At 34.4% G+C, this 14,240-nt stretch overlaps 1 protein-coding gene across 1 annotated transcript in view; it reads right to left on the minus strand.

Annotated features, from left to right (window-relative positions):
* LOC145267162 (uncharacterized) overlaps nucleotides 1-14,240 on the minus strand; it is a 97,166-nt gene that overhangs the window by 44,154 nt on the left and 38,772 nt on the right. The window contains exon 3 of the mRNA XM_080123211.1: nucleotides 5,281-5,435. Coding sequence (XP_079979337.1) covers nucleotides 5,281-5,435 — 155 coding nt within the window. The remainder of the gene's footprint in view (nucleotides 1-5,280; nucleotides 5,436-14,240) is intronic.

The raw sequence follows: 14,240 nt of genomic DNA on the forward strand, positions 1-14,240 counted from the left end.
ACATAAATGAACGGTAGGTTTTTGCTTTTTATTTATTTTTGGATGTTTCTACATTTTACAATTTCATTTTACAGTTTGCATGACACTGCTGTCCGAACTTTTGCAACTTTAGCTTTTCTCTCCCCGAATCCGACTTTTCTCTTCTACAAATACAACTTCTCTGCTCGCAATCTAACTTCAGAATCCCTTGCTTCCCCAAATCACTCCTCTTTTATCTCCAATCAGGAGCATCTCATTTGCATACCTCGTGGTCACCCTGTAGTCATATAAAGAAACAGGGCAGCCATTTTTGTTTCTTTTTTCTTCATTATGAACACGAGGTAAGCCACACAAAAACGCGGTCGGTCGTTCTTGTTTCTCTTTTTCTTCGTTTACACCACACGCCCCCCTGATCTTCGAGATCAATAGGATATTTCGTAATCCTCCATCCAAGCAGGCCGCCTCCTCTCACGTCGAGGCCTCTGAGGGACAACTTCTCGGGGGGTTAACGTTTTCAGGTTCACTACAACGCGGGCCTCTTTTCCAACGAGTGGTACACTGTGCATTGGGGGGTTTCACCCACACCTCTTCACCTACTTTGATAGTGGCTTCTTCACTCTCAATTCCTGCTGTTTTGTTGCACGGATGCCGCCACTTATATGTAAAAACGGCCCTATGAGGCACAGTTGTCTCATCTTGTTTGGTCTTCGGCGAGATGTTATACCAAAACACCGCCTCTATGGGTGATACGTTACTTTTTTCCGCAGCTGCTTTAATGGTGTGATGATTCCTCTCCACTATTCCGTTGCCACTCGGCCGATACGCTGCTCTGAAAAATTGCCTTACTCCCCACTTATCGCACACCCCTTTAAAGGCTTCTGATCGGAAAGCGGGCCATTGTCCATTAAGAGTTCCTCAACCGGCACTCTCTCCAAAAATATCTCCTCGATGACCCCTCCGATCGCCCATGCAGCTTCTGCCTTGATCTCTCTCCAGATGGCAAACCTTCCTGGTCCACAGTCGACCATCGACAGATACAATTTGTGGCTATAGTGTGTCACATCAATGGCCAATCGCTTCCAGTCCTCCGCAATGTGTAGCTCTCCTGCTTCATGTCTGGACGGTCCAGGGTCAATTGATTGGCACTCTCGACAGTTCTCCACCACCTCCCTAACCTCCTCCTCGGTGGTCTCCGGGTAAACCTCTCTGGCTAGGAATAACGTTCGTTCTCGACCAAAGTGGTGCATTTTGTGTGACTCTTTGACTTCTTCCCCTGCACAGCATACCGATGAGACCTCCTTTCCCTCCTGCAGCCAGGCCTTCTTCACACGTGTCATCGAATCCGCCTTGTTTTTTTCTGACGGAACCAACACAACAGATACTCTCAACTGGAATTCCGCTATCAGGTCGGTGAGCGCTCCGAGTCTGCGCTTGATCAGCATTTCCGCAGCACCCCTGGTCTTAACTCTCTTATCGCCAGTTACTGCCGACTGAATCCACGACGCTACCGTTGCCGAATCGGTTTTGACTTCAATTATTTTCAATCCCCATTTCAGGGCCAGATTGATTCCTTTTATAGCGGCATCTAGTTCTGCTATGTTGATATGGGAGAAGTCGTTGTTTTTTCTTAGCCACGCCGCATCCTCCACAGTTACACCTCCTATCTCTAGTACGACGCCCAACGCCAGGTTACTGGCATCGCACCAAACCACACCCGCGTCTTCGCCGCTGACATACCATTTCCCTTTCACTGGGTCCTCATTCCTCACTCTCGCAATGACTTCTTGCAGCATGTTCATGACTTCCTTCATCACACGGCCCTCCCAGCCATCAGTGCCTGTTTGTCGTTTAATAAAGCTGCATGCTATCCTGAGCCAGCCAGCGATAGGATAGTGCCCGACCAGCCTCCCGCAGACTGAGAAGAGTTCTCGCCTCGTCAGCTCGGATCCGACTTCGGGTATTGCATTCCCTCGTTCGAAGACAAGGCTTTCTTTTCCATCTCGCCTTAGTTTCAACCCCAGCATCGCTCCTCCATCTAGGGCCTCCACCGGTTTCGCAGTTAATCCATACTTCTCGACATGGCTTCTTACTTTCTCTGCTGTCACCTCTGCCTCCTCCACCAGGATGTCATCAATGTACGAACTAGTGGCCTCCTCCACTGTACAGTCTTTGCTCAGCACTGTCTTCAGCACGGCAGTCATAATTTTGGGGGCTGAACTCAGCCCAAAGCCTAACCTCGTCAGACAATACACCCGCCCCTTGTACTGGATCAGTTGGTACTGCCAGAGTTTTTCATCTACATGGATCTGCTGATATGCCGATTTCAGATCGACAATCTTAGTGGCCCGCCCCATTCTTCTCCATTTCCTCATGACCTCCTCACATACATCGATCCTCGTTCCAGTGTGGCAGGCTATGTGTCTGTTCAATTCCCTAAAATCCAGCACGGGCCTAATCTTGTTTTTGGTAGGCTGAACAACCGCCAGTAGTGGCAACACTCCTTTTTCTTCCCCTGTCCACGGTTTCAGAATTCCTTCTTTTATCCACCTCTCCACTTCTTCCTCGAATCCTTTTCTTATTTCTCCTCGCAGGGTGTTTTCGTAGCAGCCCACCTTATTCTGTAGTTCTGGGGGCCCGGAGATCCATTTCCATTCCACCGTCCACCTCACGCCATCAAACTTCGCCAGGAAATCTTTGTCCTCAATGCAGCAAACCTCCGGTTTTGGAGTTCTGACGGTTCTATCACCTTCAACTCCTGCCATCCCCACTGCGCCGAGACGTCCAAACGTCACTTGGCCCCCTCCTAACGTAGCGCCCCCCAGTCGGTTAATTGCACTCATACCTATAATCACGTCGACACCACCGACCAGATGATTCAACACTAGGGCTTGCAGTCCAATGGGCACCCATTGCACCATTACTTCTGCTGTCGTCTCTCCTAGGCATTTCACATCCCTGCCATCCACGGTCCTAATAATCCTGGTTCCGCTCCATGACCTCACAACATTCCTCGCTAACAACGTTGTAGTGCAGCCTGTGTCGACAAGGGCTATGGCCCTCTTCCCATTGACTACCACCGGTAACCGAGGCAATGTTCCATCATGCGCCATTTCCGCACAGAAGTGGTAACCACTGGCGCAATAGCTCCCCTTCACCCGTTTCCCTGGTCCCGTGCAGCAACACAATAGCGGCTAATATGCCCCACTTGTCCACATCGGTAGCACGTGATCCCCGGTCTCGGCTTTTTGCAGTCCTTGATCAGATGAGGACCCTGGCACCGGAAACACTTGATGGCAGGTCTCCCCTCCTGTCGCCTCGCCGGCTGCCTCTCATTCAAGTGAGGCCTCATGCACATATTTCCACTCACAGCTGCAGCCACGATTGGGCTTTTAACATTTTTCACTAGGACTCTGGCGTGGACCAAGAGATCGTCCACTTCCATAGAATGGATCCCCGTGATTCTCTGCATGTTCGCAGAGATTTCCTCTGGGAAGCCGTTCACTAGGTACAGCTTTACCGTCATCTCCAGGCTCCTCCCCATGTAACCAGCCAACCCTGCCAGTCTCCTGATCTCTGCCGCAAAGACGTCAACGGACTCGCCGGTCCACCTCAAACTTGACAGCTTGCCAAGTGCTTCAAATGGGCCCTCAGCAAAGGCCAATTTCAGCCTTTGCTCCACTAAGGCAAGGTCTTCCTTGTCTTCATCTCGCATCTGCTGGTAAATCGTGAGGGCTTCCCCCTCTAAGTATAGCGGCAGCAGGGTGACCACATCTTCTATCTTTTGCAGCTTCGCCACCATTTTTAATTTCTCCAGCCACTTAATCAGGTCACCCTCCCCAGTAAAGGGTCTCAACATCTGAGTGCTCAGTCTCCACTCAGCCATGTTAATTTGCTTGATGTGCCGAAATAGCTTGTCGTTTGCGTGACACTGCTGTCCGAACTTCTGCAACTTTAGCTTTTCTCTCCCCGAATCCGACTTTTCTCTTCTACAAATACAACTTCTCTGCTCGCAATCTAACTTCAGAATCCCTTGCTTCCCCAAATCACTCCTCTTTTATCTCCAATCAGGAGCAGCTCATTTGCATACCTCGTGGTCACCCTGTAGGCATATAAAGAAACAGGGCAGCCATTTTTGTTTCTTTCTTCTTCATTATGAACACAAGGTAAGCCACACAAAAACGCGGTCGGTCGTTCTTGTTTCTTTTTTCTTCATTTACACCACATTTTGTAGCGTTGTTTTTATTTTATCGGCAACGCTCGGTTTTATCCGTCTGTTGACGTCATGCTGAGTTTTTTTTTACCTCTATTTTCTGGAGACGTTGTTAAGGGGGGTAACTCCCATTAATGGCAGAGCAAGACATGTCATCCTCGCTTCCTTATAAAATTTTATTTTCTTATTCAAAGAACCCTACTTGATCAATTTACGTAATTTTTGGAATATGACATTTTAGGTATATACACTATAAAGATATATACGTCATAATGATTTTTCCATATTTTTGTTTTTCTTATTAGGTTGAATTCTAGACGAGAATCAAACTTATAAAAATTAAAAAAGCTCTCTTCAAGTTGAACACTTCGAGAAAAATACAAAAGTTTCTAATCAAGCAATATTGCAAATGGTTCTCTCCCTTAACAGATCAAACACTTTCTGAGACTTTATATATTTGTAAAATAAAATATAGGTTTTATTTCTCTGCCAGCAGCCAAATAGTTAAGAATGTTGGATTGGAGTTATTTGAGTCAAGGGTTAAAATCGCACTGATAATAGTTAGCGAACAGGAAACATGTCGATGGATAATAAGCATTAAAATATAAAGGAAATTGAAACATGTTATAATATTTAAAAAAATATATATATAATATTTAAAAAAATATATATATATATATAATATTTAAAAAAAATATATATATATATAATATATATATATATATATATATATATATATATATATATATATATATATAATATTTAAAAAAAAGCTTACTAAAAACTAACATCAACAAATTAAAACATGTTATAATATTAAAAATATATATATATAATATTAAAAAAAGCTTACTAAAAACTAACATCAACAAATGAAAACATGTTATAATAAAAATATATATATATAATATTAAAAAAAAGCTTACTAAAAACTAACATCAACAAATTAAAACATGTTATAATATTAAAATATATATATATATATATATATATATATATATATATATAATATTAAAAAAAAGGCTTACTAAAAACTAACATCAACAAATTAAAATATGATATAACATTAAAAAAAATTAGTAAAAACCTACATCAACAATTTGTGAAACAGAAGGAGCCATATTATGGAGATATTTCTTGGTGTGAATCACTGGATTGTAGACAAGATGGAGAACATTCCCAGGAATTGTGTTCAAGAACTGGTCTACGGTGTGAATGGCCGTTTCATTTCCAGGACCAATAATTGCTTTAAAAAAAAATTATTGTGATTTTTAGACTAAGATTCAAAATGATAACATGATAAATGCAATAAGGATATTACAATCGAACAAAAAAATTAATGTGATTTTTAGACTAAGATTCAAAATGATAGCATAATAAATGCAATAAGGATATTACAATTTAAAAAAAAAAAATTAATGTGATTTTTAGACTAAGATTCATAATGATAACATAATAAATGCAATAAGGATATTACAATCGAACAAAAAAATTTAATGTGATTTTTAGACTAAGATTCATGATGATAACATAATAAATGCAATAAGGATATTACAATCGAACAAAAAAAATTAATGTGATTTTTAGACTAAGATTCAAAATGATAACATAATAAATACAATAAGGATATTACAATTGAAAAAAATTAATGTGATTTTTAGACTAAGATTCAAAATGATAACATAATAAATGCAATAAGGATATTACAATTGAAAAAAAATTATTGTGATTTTTAGACTAAGATTCGAAATGATAACATAATAAATGCAATAAGGATATTACAATTGAAATAAAATTATTGTGATTTTTAGACTAAGATTCGAAATGATAACATAATAAATGCAATAAGGATATTACAATTGAAAAAAAATTATTGTGATTTTTAGACTAAGATTCAAAATGATAACATAATAAATGCAATAAGGATATTACAATTGAAATAAAATTATTGTGATTTTTAGACTAAGATTCAAAATGATAACATAATAAATGCAATAAGGATATTACAATTGAAATAAAATTATTGTGATTTTTAGACTAAGATTCAAAATGATAACATAATAAATGCAATAAGGATATTACAATTGAAAAAAATTATTGTGAGTTTTAGACTAAGATTCATGATGATAACATAATAAATGCAATAAGGATATTACAATTGAAAAAGAATTATTGGCAAAGAATAGTGCAACAAGCCATGTAAATAGAGAGTTAAACAGCGTCTGAAACTTTTGTTCAAGGAGACCTTAATCCTGGATACAATAAACATCATGAAAGCTCAGGTAGGCTTCCCCACAAAACATAAACACAGATAATAAAAGTGACCATGGTACATCCTCTGCTGTGTTTCGTGGAGACCAAGACTTAATGTCAGAGACACTCTCCGCCAAAATTTGCCTCTAAATTCTTGTCGATTTTTGACTCCAGAAATGTGTCTGTACACACCCTCCACTGCTCAAGAGATAATTACTAGAAAAACTAGAAGCCACATTACCTTTGCTCTTAGATACTATACTTACTTTCCCCTTGGTCTTTTGTCAATAGAAAAGTGAAGTATCTGTTTTGATAGAACATTTTCAGTTTGACAGCGGTTTTCTTGCTGTCGAACTGAGATATTATGTTCAATCTTAGGAGTTTTACCCACCCAGGTTTTATCTCCTTTCTGTGAAAACTTAATTGATTGCTAATCGCCTGAAAATCCTAAACCAAGGGCTGTTCAGGATGGCTTTGAAAATTAGAGTGCGCTTCACTTAGAGTGATGGTTTTTCAAAACAAAACCTAATCTTCTGAAGAGAAGCAAAATAATGATATTGATTAAATATGCTAAATAAATATAAAAAATAAATATGCTAAATAAATATAAAAAATAAATATACTGAATAAATATATAAAATAAATATACTAAATATATTGAATATATATACTGATTAAATATATTGAATAAATATACTAAATATATATACTGATTAAATACATTGAATAAATATACTAAATATATATATTAAATATAATGAATAAATATACTAACTACATATACTGAATAAATATACTAAATAAATATAGTGAATATATTAAATAAACATACTGAATAAATATACTGAACAAATATACTGAATAATTATACTAAATAACTATACTAAATAATTATACTAAATAGTTATACTAAATAGTTATACTAAATAATTATGCTACATAAATATATTAAATAAATATACTAAATAAATATCCTAAATAATTATACTAAATATATATACTAAATTAATATACTGAATAAATATACTAAATAAATATACTGAATAGATATGCTGTAGTATTGGGAATCCCAGCTTAAATGCTATCTAGGTAGTTGGAGAAATAGTAAGTTATGAAAACCGCCTCTGTGGTACCAGTCTTCAAGAATTCTGGTGAAAGAACTGACCCACTAAATTATCACCCCATTAGCCTCCTCCCGCTTTTCGCAAAAATATTTGAGTCCTTAGTTAATCAAGCCCTAGTCCAGCACCTAACAGCTGCTAAACTCCTGACTGACAAACAATATGGATTCAGACAAGCCCGTTCAACAGCAGATATCTTAACTGTAGTTTCTGAACGTATATACCGTTCATTGGATAAAACAAGGGAGGGTAGAGCGGTGGCCCTCGATATATCTAAGGCTTTTGACAGGGTATGGCACGATGGTCTTCTAAGGAAAATTAGATCATATGGAATCACTGGAAGAATTCATAATGTAATTAAATCCTTCTTAAGTAATAGAAAAATCAAAGTTGTCCTCGACGGTCATACATCCAAACAATACGACATAAATGCGGGAGTACCTCAGGGGTCTATCCTTGGACCTCTATTATTCCTGATATTCATAAACGACCTCCCTGATAAAATTGTTTCGGAGATGGGTATATTTGCCGATGACACCACTCTCTATAACAGATATGAGGGGAAAACAAATGAACACATATCCAAGGAAATGGCAGAAACACTAGAGGATAACCTCCAATCCGTAGTGGAATGGGGACAAAAATGGTTGGTCACATTCAATGCTGCTAAGACTAAGCTTGTTTCCTTCAATAACTACAAGAAACCTTCTCTACCACCAATAGCAATGGCCAAGAACACATTACCTGAAAGTACTTCTTTTAAACTCCTCAGCCTAACATTTACAGGGAATATGAACTGGAATAGATACATTGAGAGCATTGGCAAGGCTGCTGCAAGGAAGGTTGGCTCCCTCTACCGTGCTAGAAAACTACTTACGCCTGACAGTATCCTATACCTCTATAAGGCAACCATTCGCCCATGTATGGAGTACTGTTGTCACATCTGGGCTGGTGCATCTGCTTTTTTTTTTTTTTTTTTTTTTTTACACAGTGATCACCACTTATCAAGGCCCGGAAGCCACTCAGGGATAAGGGTTATTGCAAGTACATTACCTTAGTGTGGAGCTTTGATGAAGTGTTTACTTAAGGGGGTGGTTCATTAGGAATTTGTTAACATTGGACTTGAAGCCATCCAATTTGTAGTCCGGAGGGAAGCAGGCAGACGGAACAGAGTTCCACAGGCGTGCAGTTCTAAGAAAGAAGCTTTGTTCATGGAATCCGCGTTTTGATTTAGGCACAGATATAGAGTGGGGGAAATTTTTCACAGTGGATTCAGCTAGACGGGTGTTTTTCGTGAAAGATTGGCGAGGGGGAACCAGAGATTGGAGTTCAGACGAGCATCTGCCATGGAAATAACGATAAAACAAGGATAGGCTCGCAACATCTCTTCTGTGGGAGAGAGGTTGCAGGGTAGAGAAAAGGGCATCCCCCACTAAGCCACGAAGTTTATTTTGTACTCTGTCAAGGCAGGATAGGCTGTTTTTAGCAGCTCCTGCCCAGATATGGCAACAGTATTCCATCCTTGGACGTACTTGGCTTTTATATAGATAGAGAATTTCATCAGTAGTGAGATATCTTCTGGAGCAGTAGAAGGATCCCACCATCTTTCCAGCGACCTTGGCAACAGACTTGATGTACGTGTTCCATTTCAGATCAGGAGTAAAGGTCAAACCCAGAAGCTTGTCAAAACACGGGGCCTCACCCAGACGAGAGCCATCCATCACAATTGATGCCAGCTGGGGATCAGAGCGTTGATGATGTAAGGATAGGAGTTTGGTTTTGGATGCATTAAAGATAACCAGCCACATCTTCCCCCACTGAACCACACGCTCGAGATCAGAGGAGAGAGAATCAGAGAGAACTTTGTCATTTACAGACTTTGATGTGTTGCCGTAGATGGTCGTGTCATCAGCATAGATGTCAACGAATGATTTAAGTATGTGTTTAGGGAGGTCATTGATGTAGATCAGGAAGAGAGTTGGGCCCAGGATTGACCCCTGAGGGACTCCAGCATTTATATTGCAGGCCTCTGATTTTTGTCCATCTACCACTACTCTTATTAGCCTATCGGAGAGAAAAGATTTAATGATTGAGAAAACATTTCCAGTTATACCGTAGCTGGAAATCTTGTGAAGTAGACCCTTATGCCATACCTTGTCGAAGGCCTTTGATATGTCAAGAGCAATTGCCCTAGAAAAGAAGCCTTTGTCAAGAAATTCACTAATCCTGTGGGATATAACCGTCAGCACATCTGCGGTAGATCTTGCAGAACGGAAACCATATTGTGTGTCACTAAGAAGGTTATTCCTGCTGAGGTGGTTGACTATTTCTCTATTTAATTCTTGTCTCTCGCTCCTGGACAGGTTTCAAAAGAGAGTCGCCAACCTGATAGGTCCTGAACTGTCATCTAGGCTTCAGCCTCTGTCCCATCGACGAGATGTTGCATCCCTCTGCCTGTTCTACAAATACTTCAATCGTGAATGCTCTGACGAACTGCAAACACTTGTACCTCCCCGACGTAACTACCCCCGACAAACCCGACAAGCTACTAAGTCTCATCCCTTTACAGTAGAGTGCAAGTGCAAGAAAGCCTTTTACTCCAATAGTTTCTTCCCCAGAACTGCGGGTCTTTGGAACTCCCTTCCGGGATTCTGCTTTCCCAACTGCAATGATATGCAGAAGTTCAAGTGTAATGTTAACAAACATCTTTCTACTCATCTCCCTTCATAATGACCCCGCTAATTAAGTCCCTGATAGTAGCCCCCTGCTTCAAAGTGGCACTATGCCTTGTTTGGGGTGAAAATTGAATAAATAAAAAAAAAAATTATGTAAATATATTTTCGATTCCCATCAGCGAGTTTAGTGGGGTCACAGACGGTTAGATTTGACACTCATCAAACTCAAGTCACATTTAATGACCTAGGTTAGATGCACCGGAAATTAGGGGTGACGTGCACCGGAAATTAGGGGTAACGGGAATTGCGGTCGTAGGCTTCTGGTTGATGGACACAGGGAGAGTTGGTTTTGACCTGCAGATGGAACAGACAGGAGAGATTAGGGTCTCTTCGCAGCAATCATGATAGGCTTGCCTTTAATAAAAGAATCGAAGCTTCAGATGCATCTGCACCAGTAAGTACCACTCCCCATGAGATGGAGACCAGTAACAAGAAGATATCATCCGCTGGACAAGGCAACACATATATTTGCACATACACGTTGAGGCCCTTCAAGGCAAGAAACTGTGTAAGGATAGAGCATACGCACACCCATATAAGTGAGAACATTGTGTAAGAACATCCAGACTTTAAAAGAACCCTTAAAAGTACAAGTAAAAGCAAAAGCAATCGTAAAAGAGAACAGTAAAAAGAAAACAAAGTAAAGTAAACAATTAAACGAACAAATAAATAAGTAATAAATAAATAGAAGGATGCAAACACATCTTTAACAATACTAAAAATATACTAAATAAATACACAAAATAAATATTCTAAATAAATATACTGATTAAATATACTGAATAAATATAATAAATAAATATACAGAATGAAAATATTGAATGAATATATTTAAAACATATGATAAATAAATATACTGAATAAATATACTGCATAAATTTACTGATAAAATATACTAAATAAATATATTAAATAAATGTACTGAATAAATATTTTGAATAAATATACTAAAAATATATTAAATAAATATACTAAAAAAATATTGAATAAATATGCTGAATAAATATACGTGATAAATGTGCTAAATAATTATAGTGAATAAATATACTAAATCAATATACTAAATGAATATACTAAATGAATATACTAAATAAATATACTAAATCAATATACTAAATCAATATACTAAATGAATATACTAAATGAATATACTAAATAAATATACTAAATCAATATACTAAATCAATATACTAAATAATATGCTAAAACAATAAAATAAAAAGAAAAAAATATGGAAAATAAATATATAAAATATAGATACTGAAAAAAAATACTATATATATATATTTAATAAATATACTAAATAAATATGTTTAGAAAATATACTGAATACAGATATTAAATAAATATAATAAATAAATATAATAAATAAACATGCCGTAAAAAATATACTGAATAAATATACTAAAATTATTCAAAATAAATGTACTGATTAAATATACTAAATAAATATACTGCAAAAATATAATGAATAATAATACTAAATTAAAATACAAAATAAATATACAAGATAAATATACAGAATAAATTTACTGAATAAATAAACCGCAATAAATGTAAACTATGCTGAATGAAAATAGTAAATAAATATACTAAATAACTATGCTGAATAAAAATACTAAATTAATATACTGAATTGACATACTGAAAAATTTTATTAAACAAAGGATGTGTAATAAATATACTAAATTGATACACTAAATATATATATACTGAATATATATACTAATTAAATATACTTAATAAATATACAGAATAAATATACTTAATAAATATACTAAATAAATTACTGAATAAATATACTGAATTAACATGCTGAATAAATATACTAACAAAGGATGTGTAATAAATATATTTAATAAATATGCTAAATAAATAAACTGAATGAATATACTGAATAAATATAATGAATAAAATTACTAAAAAAATATACTAAATAAATATTTGCAATAAAGTAAATTCATATATATTATTAAATATATTGAATAATATAGTAAATAAATATACTGAATAAATATGTTGAATAAATAGATTAAATAAATATACTAAATAAATATACTGAATAAATATGGTGAAAAATATGCTTAAAAATATACTTAAAAATATACTAAATATATAATTAATGTGTATATATCTTCTGGTTTAGACTGACAGCACTTGGAGGACTTAAAGGGAGAAGTACGAACTACTTCCTTTAAAGATAATAGTGATCGTAATGATGTTTCTTCTCGGGTGTAATTTAAGATTTTACCATTAAAAATTAATGCATCTATTACGACATTCTAAAGTTATATAAGATGTGTGTACTAATGTAGATATAATAAATTTGTATGTAGAATTAGTTATTGCAGAACTAAAGTAATTTGGTCAAAACGGGAATTTCTGCAATAAATATATTATATGCGGAGATAAATATACTAAATTGATGTACTATAATAAATATATTTAATTAATATATTGAATTGATATACTTAATAAAGATGATTAATAAATATACTAAAAATATACTACATAAATATAGTAAATAAATATATTAAATAAATATACTGAATTAATATGCTGAATAAATATACTGAATAAATATACTAAAATATACAGAATAAATATACTTTATATTAATAAATATACTAAAAAATACTGCATAATATACTAAATGAATATACTGAATAAATACACTAAAAATACGAAATAAATATACTAAATAGATGTACTGAATAAATGTACTGAATAAATACACTGAAATAAATACTAAAATTATACAAAATAAAAATACTGAACAAATATAGGAAACAAATTATGCTGAAAAAGAAACCTAAATAATACTGAATAAATATAATAACAAAACATACTAAATAAATACACAAAATAAATCTACAGAATAATTATGCTGAAAGAAAATACTAAGTAAACATCCTGAATATATATACTAAATAAATATGCTACATAAATATGCTGAATAAATATACGTAATAATATACTTAATAAATAAATAAAAATGTACTAAATAAATATACTGAATATATATGCTTAATATATACGGAATAAATATACTAAATAAATATACTGAATCAATATCCTAAATAAATATACTGAATCAATATACGAAATAAATATACTGAATATATATACTACATAAATATACTGAATCAATATACTAAATAAATACACTAAGTACATATTTTGAATGAAAATAGTAAATAGATTAAATGAATAAATATATTGAATAAATATACTGAAAGATATACTAAAATTATACAAAATAAATATACTGAATAAATATAAGAAACAAATTATGTTAAATAAAAATACTAAAAATTACTGAATAAATATACTAATAAAATATATTAAATAAATGCACAAAATGATTATACTGAATAAATATACTCATAGAAAATACTAAATGAATGTACTGAATATACATCCTGAATAAATATGCTAAATCACTATGCTTACTAAAAATACTAAATATACTGAATAAATACACTCAATACATATACTGAATATATTTACAAAATAAATATAATGAATAAATATACTAATGGAATACACTAAATAACTCTGTTAAATAAATATACTGGATAAGTATACTTTATAAATATACTGAATAATATATTAAAAATATACTGAATAAATATACGTAATAAATATACTGAATAAATACACTAAATAAATATGATGAATAATATACTAAATAAATATACTAAAAATATACTGAATAAATATGCTAGTACAATATATTAAATAGATACACTAAACAAATATACTGAATAAATATACTGACTGAAACTACTAAATAAATATACTATATATATGTGTTAAAATAAATATACTAAAAAATATACTGAATTAATATACTAATTAAGTATACTAAATAAATATACTAAATGAATATACTGAATAAATATTCATGCTTGATGCGGGTTGATATTGAATAAATATACT

The sequence above is a fragment of the Euprymna scolopes genome, chromosome 42, assembly GCF_053919585.1.
Source record: "Euprymna scolopes isolate OS-2025 chromosome 42, ASM5391958v1, whole genome shotgun sequence".
Lineage (NCBI taxonomy): Eukaryota > Metazoa > Mollusca > Cephalopoda > Sepiida > Sepiolidae > Euprymna > Euprymna scolopes.